Genomic DNA, 6,343 nt, shown 5'->3' with positions numbered 1-6,343 from the left:
TTGGGAAATCCATCTGTAATTACTGGGCCTCTCCCTGCTTCAACTGGCAACTCAAATTACTTCTTTCTTGAAAGCCTCATTCACAATACAGCGGGTCAGTGCTAAAAGAACAAGTCTAAAACACGTGATGGACAAGCATCTTTTTTTGTCCAAAACCTGATGTTGCCACCAGTGCATGAAGTACCCAGTCTTCTGTAGAACAGTGCTAGTAAATTCTGTATCAGCCTCATTTGATTTCATGCCCATCTCCCCCCCACTCCCCGAGTCTTTCTGTACGTTCCCAAAGCACACCTCATGCACCCCCCCCCACACACAGACCTGGCCCTCACATAAAAATAGCCACTGCAGAACAATTCAAGGAATCAACAGCACTCCCACCAATAACAAGTTCTGATAATGCATTTTCCTGCTTCTCCGCACAGCCTTGCTTTATTGGAGAGCCACTCTATGCTCTCTCCATACCAGAGCGAAGGGAAGCACACAGGCATTTTCAATGTCACTCCAGGCTTACTTGGGCTTCTGGCTTCCCAAGTGCTCTGTAGACACAATACGGGACTGGCTTCGGCATGCCAGGCTTCCCTCCTGCGCCTCTGCGGAAGAACTGTGCTGTAAGTCTTCGAACGGTATCAGAGAATGTAATTCAGTTACTTTCCTCTTGTGGAAGAAAAAAGGTAAACAACTCAATCAGGTCCAGTAGCTGAGCAATATTAAAAAAAAAAAAAAAAAAAAGCGGCTGATGACACCTACAGAAGAGCTAATTTGGTCTGCCCATACACCTCATCACCTGTACCAGGGCCAGAAACATGAGATCACTGCTTTGCTAGGTCTGCACGGATCATCGTGTATCTAGGACCCCTGATGAAGAAGACGGCTGCAGGTCACCTTTCAAAAGTTCTTCCCACAGACTTGTCCATTTAGCAAAAAAAAAAAAGATGTAGAAAAGCAAGTGATCATTATTTATTTATTTATTTGAATAAATAGTACAATTGTCACAAACCATGCATAACACTCCTGCTGTGATTTTTAGCAAACATAGCATTGCATTGTAACTTGCTTACAGTACACAACTCTTGTCACAAAGCTGGATGTCTCCAGCACATGACAAGTCCAGAATTTTATCTGCAAGGCTGGTTTTTAGTAGTTAGAAATCCAGAGTAAACAGTAAAACAGAGTTAAAAACAGTAGAAAAGACTCTTAAAAAATACATTAATACTGAAAGCACCAGGGTGTGGGGAATAGGGATAAGAAATCCTGTAAGGTTTAAACTGATTTTAAAAAATCTGCCACTGTTGGTTTTTCATCTTGAAAAACAGGTGCAGCTGAGGAATATCTGGGCTTCTTCTGTGGTAATATAACTCACTGGAACTGAGTAAGTCAAGCAGATGCACCTAAAAGGCAAGTTGTATGGACTGGAAAAGACAGATATTCATTAAGTACTTACAAATGTGGAAGCTTTAATGCTGCAGAGCATTCAGCATTCCAGATGAACTCAACAGGATTTGGATCTACCCCACTGGCACCCAGGGAACATATCTAAAACTCCAGTAACACAGAGAGTTCATGAATAACATTTTTAACATTGACTTATCTTTTTGAAAGGAAAAGAAGTATCATGCATATGTAACAGAAAGGCATGACGAACGCAGGTGTTCAAAGAAGCTTTACCTACATTACTCTTCCTGGAAACTGGACTGATTGGGATGAAGCTCCAGTTCAGTTAAATCCACCCTGCTCCCAATCCAATAAATACAGCGTATACAAGGAAGAGTGAGCTGGCTAGACAGCAAGGAGCCAAGGAATGAAAAATGTGTTTTCCCTGTGCAGCATTTACCAACAGACTTAAAAACATAACAAAACAGGGTATGACAACTGCCCCCAACCTGTTCAGGGCATCAAGCCTGCAGTCTTGACTGACAGGGATATTAATGTAAGGAATGCTAAAAGGGACTCATGCCTCAAGTTGTAGAGGAGGGACTCCGGTTTCTGCAGAGTGACCAGAAACACTAACTGAACAAAATGGGCACTCTTTTAAAATGCGGTAGTATGCTCACATTTGCTCACATGCAATAAAGATGCCAGCTGTATAATCCCATCTCAGAAATAGCCATTTCCCCTCCCAAAGCCAAACTGCTTTTATCAGTCTCCTCTTGTTATTTTCTGTTTGCTTTTGATATTAATATAGCTTGCAATTTCAAAAACTAGATTCTCTGGAGGTCTTTCCCAGCAACTCAGAGAATATAAACAGCATTGGCACTTCCACATCACCTGAAGTGAGGTGGGTGGAATGACAGCTCTTTAATAGACTTGTTTCCCACAAATAACACTGCATTAAACTAAAAGTTTGAGAGACCTTTCGGTTCAATCACCTTCCAGCCTCATGATACCCCTATTTCACAGCACGAAAGTTAGACCAATTTCATTAACTTGCCATGACAGCTGACCCACCAGGCCTTAGTGCCTCTGGAAGTCTCCTCTGTAATAATTGCTAGCGTCATGGTAGAGTCTAGTGGCCCCATCTGAAATTCAAGCCCAATTGTACTACACTCTGTATAAACAGCGAGAGCTCAGCTCCCTCCTAAAGTACAGGCAAGCAATGATTCCCCACAGAACCTTGTAGAGTAGATGAGATCTGAATTTTTCATGGAAAGAAAGGGCAACTTCCTTCCATCTTTTTATTGGAGGTGTGAGGGGAGGTGACCCAAATAATTCAAATACTAGAACTCAGAACCCAAAAATATGAAACAAAGAAGCAGAAGCCCATTTCTCTCCCTTTGAGATTAAAAAATGTTTAAGGAGGGAAGGAGAAAATCCTAAGTGTAAAATCATATCATTCAAATAGCACGTTTCCAACTGAACTCAGAAAGGTAAATAATGTTTGGTCTAAGAAATCCATTCTTAGGTAAAGAAGATGCCTACTTATAACAGGACTCAAGTAAGCCCGTGGAGCAGAGCAATACTACCTGCTTACTCTTTGGGGCTCTCTGCCTAATGTTTCACACCAAATCATGGCTGCCCATAAAAGCTGCTGCTGTGATACATAAAAGCAGGAGTCAAATCTCTCCCCTATGCACTCCAAGGAAAGGAGTGCGGTTATATGCATATTTCACAAATAATTTACTCTGGAAATTACAATCCCATTTCCTTTGCACAGCTCTCCTCAAAAATCTACTCAGATGGCTCATCTTCCAGCGCTCCTTGTACACACTGCTGCTCCTAGCACATCACCAGCCAGGAACAGCTCTACAGGTGAAACCTGCTAAGTACTATGAGGTAACTAGAGTCTACCAGATAAATCCAGCAATCCTTTTTTAAAACAGATTCCCACTAAAATCTGTAACAGCATAAAAGACTACAGGACTAGGCCAGAGCCTAGCAGAGTATTTCTTGGGAGGGCACAGGGCAACTCGACAAAATTAGTTTGAAGCATAACTGATCACTAAAGAGCTTCACATTTAAGTTCTAACCATTGGCTTCCACTATGTATACCACGTCTTACATAGCCCAGTGCAATCCATAAGTACAGGCAAGCTCTTATTTTTACAGGAATTCAATTTTACTGTTTAGGAAAGAAAATATATAAAACTGTTTATAAAAGCCTTACTGCCCAGAACTGTACAGCTGCCAGTAACTCCAACAGGAATGAATCTGACCCTTTAACTCAGCTATGTGAAATGAAGAGTCAGCCTTTAAACTGCCAAGCTCATTATTCCACACGTTTGTTTCAGAAAGGACTGGGGGCAAAATGCATTAATCCAGCCTGTGCCTATTTGACCAGCTCCTGACTGACCTGATTGAAGCTGTGTCCTTAATGGCTAACAGTGGTTCTAGCAACCAAATTTCTCCTAGAAAGGAGATGAAATAAAAAATAGACGTCAAAAGATTAGCTGGTCATCCCATTGCAAGACTTATTCTATGTAAACACTAAACAGAAATAACACTGAGTAGCATGAGGTTAACACAAAACCTGCAGATTTTGCCATTAGCTTCAGATAGCGCTTGTAATCTCCCTCAGCCCCACCCACCCAACAGAACATACAAAACCTTATTTAACAGAAAAGGCTCAGCTTCTAAATAAATTCCAATGCTGAATTTCTACTGCTAACACTTAAGCCTGGAAAATCATCAAACGCCAGTTGCAACCAAGGAGTACGCAAAAGAAAGTCTACTGTAGAATCAAAGAGTCTCCAGCCATGAGGAAAGTCTCATGTTTTCCCTGCTTATTAAAGTAGTTAGTGGTATACTTCCTTTATCAAAATAACATTTGTTGACCATAATAAACAACAGACCCAACAGTATCATCTGGTAAAAGTGTGAAATACCTACACATTTTCAAGTGACCTACAGAATACACATGCATTATTTTTAGTGGGATTGTCATACAAACAGCTACAGAGAGACAACATCAACTGTAGAAAGAATGCATGAAGTATAGCATAAGGCACAACGGGAGCATGCAGAGGGTGTGTTTATTGGAATTTCTGCCTAAGGAGGTTGAAAGGATGAAGACCTCAGCAGCTTCCAGGATCATTCAACATTCTTGTACTTTGTGAACAGGTTGTATAGAACCCTGAGGGTAGACTTCAGATCCAAGTTGACAACATCTGTGGAAGAAAAGGAGAAATCCTTACTTAGCTTTTTGTTCTCCCTTGTTTGTCCTCAAAGGAACAAAAGTCCCCACATCGCTGAGCCACTGGGATTAGCAACAAAAAAACCCACTGAGTTCTGATCTTCCCAAGTCAAGCTTTTTAAACGTCCTACATGATGCACTTCAAAACACCTTCACGATAATACAGTCACAGCTAACTTCTCTGGGAAATGGAAGAAAGATAATTCCCTTCCTCATCTAAAATTGGTTACAGAGAAAGTCTGTTTCTGTCTGAGACCTGGGATAAAGGCTTTGGGAAATACTACCGATAACTTCACTGGCCACAGAACCAGCAAACAAGTAGCCACACACATCATATGAGATACTGAACCTCACACATCGACAACTCTGCAATGATACAGTCCACGAATAAACAAAGCCTGAATTCTCTTAGCAGACTCATAGCTTTCTGTTATCTAATATCCTTTCTTACTATGGTAGGCCAGGGAACAGGTCTAGAACAGTTCAACAAAAAGCTTTTCTGCTAGCACCTCCCAACCTATTACTATAATAAAACACCAAGAAATACCACAGTGTCGTGGTTTAAGCCCAGCCGGCAACTAAGCACCACGCACCCGTTTGCTCACTCCTCCCTGCCCCAGTGGGATGGGGAAAAGAATCAGGGCTGGAGGGGGGGAAAGTAAACCTTGTGGGTTGAGATAAAAACAGTTTAATAGGACAGCAAAGGAAGCGATAATATAAATAAATAAATAAATAAAAATAAAATTATACAAAACAAGTGATGCACAATGCAATTGCTCACCAACCACTGACCAATGCCCAGCCCAGCCCAGGCCCAAGCAGTGATTGCCGCTCCCCTGGCCAACTCCCCCCAGTTTATATACTGGCCATGACGTCACATGGTATGGAATACCCCTTTGGCCAGTTTGGGTCAGCTGCCCTGGCTGTGTCCCCTCCCAACTTCTTGTGCCCCTCCAGCCTTCTTACTGGCTGGGCATCAGAAGCTGAAAAATCCTTGACTGAGGATAAACACTACTTAGCAACAACTGAAAACATCAGTGTGTTATCAACATTATTCTCGTACTAAATCCAAGACATAACACTATACCAGCTACTAGAAAGAAAATTAACTCTATCCCAGCTGAAACCAGGACACACAGACATGTAATCCAGGGACTATGGGGGGAGGCATAGCACAGGGAAGGCTGAAGAGGTAGAAAGAAATGTTGGATACAATATGTAAGAAAGGAGGAGGAGGAAGTAAAAAATTAGACAGTAAACAACATATATGGAAGCAGAAGTAAGGAAGAGCAGATAATTAAAAAATCATTCAAAGAACTAGGAAGACAGCAAACAGTTAACAGACTAAGTACAATTACTGTGAGGTCCAGGGGAAACACCTACTGCCTGTTTTCTAAGAATCATTGCCAGGACCTCTCCACCCTTCCCTCCCACCCCATACTGGATAACACTCTAACCCCCACACTTCATCTGGTATTTTCAGTAACCTCTCACACTTTTCTTTCTACCCTTTTCCCTGTATTATTTTACATATTTCATTTATGAGTTTGTATTTTGCATTTGCAAAATAATATTCTCCTGCCCCAAAGAAAGGAAAGATCCTAACTGCTGTGAAGTAATACACCCTGAAAAAACAGACGTCTTACCTGGATAACAGAAATATGAAACACATTTCTAATTCTTCCAGGTATCATAGAAAGTGGCTTACTACCATAG

The 6,343-nt window shown here is 41.5% G+C and overlaps 1 protein-coding gene across 2 annotated transcripts in view; it reads right to left on the bottom strand.

The window, feature by feature from the left end:
- Positions 1–1,062: 1,062 nt before the first annotated feature.
- Positions 1,063–6,343, bottom strand: part of PARVB (parvin, beta) — a 67,145-nt gene continuing 61,864 nt past the window's right edge. For both annotated transcript variants that reach the window (XM_010563592.1, XM_010563593.1), the window contains exon 13: positions 1,063–4,601. In XM_010563592.1, coding sequence (XP_010561894.1) covers positions 4,525–4,601 — 77 coding nt within the window. In that variant the 3' untranslated portion in view covers positions 1,063–4,524. The remainder of the gene's footprint in view (positions 4,602–6,343) is intronic.

This window comes from Haliaeetus leucocephalus, unplaced genomic scaffold (assembly GCF_000737465.1).
Source record: "Haliaeetus leucocephalus isolate CR32 unplaced genomic scaffold, Haliaeetus_leucocephalus-4.0 Scaffold170, whole genome shotgun sequence".
Classification (NCBI taxonomy): domain Eukaryota; kingdom Metazoa; phylum Chordata; class Aves; order Accipitriformes; family Accipitridae; genus Haliaeetus; species Haliaeetus leucocephalus.
The sequence above is the reverse complement of the archived record's forward strand: the minus strand, read 5'-3'. Positions and strand labels throughout refer to the sequence as shown.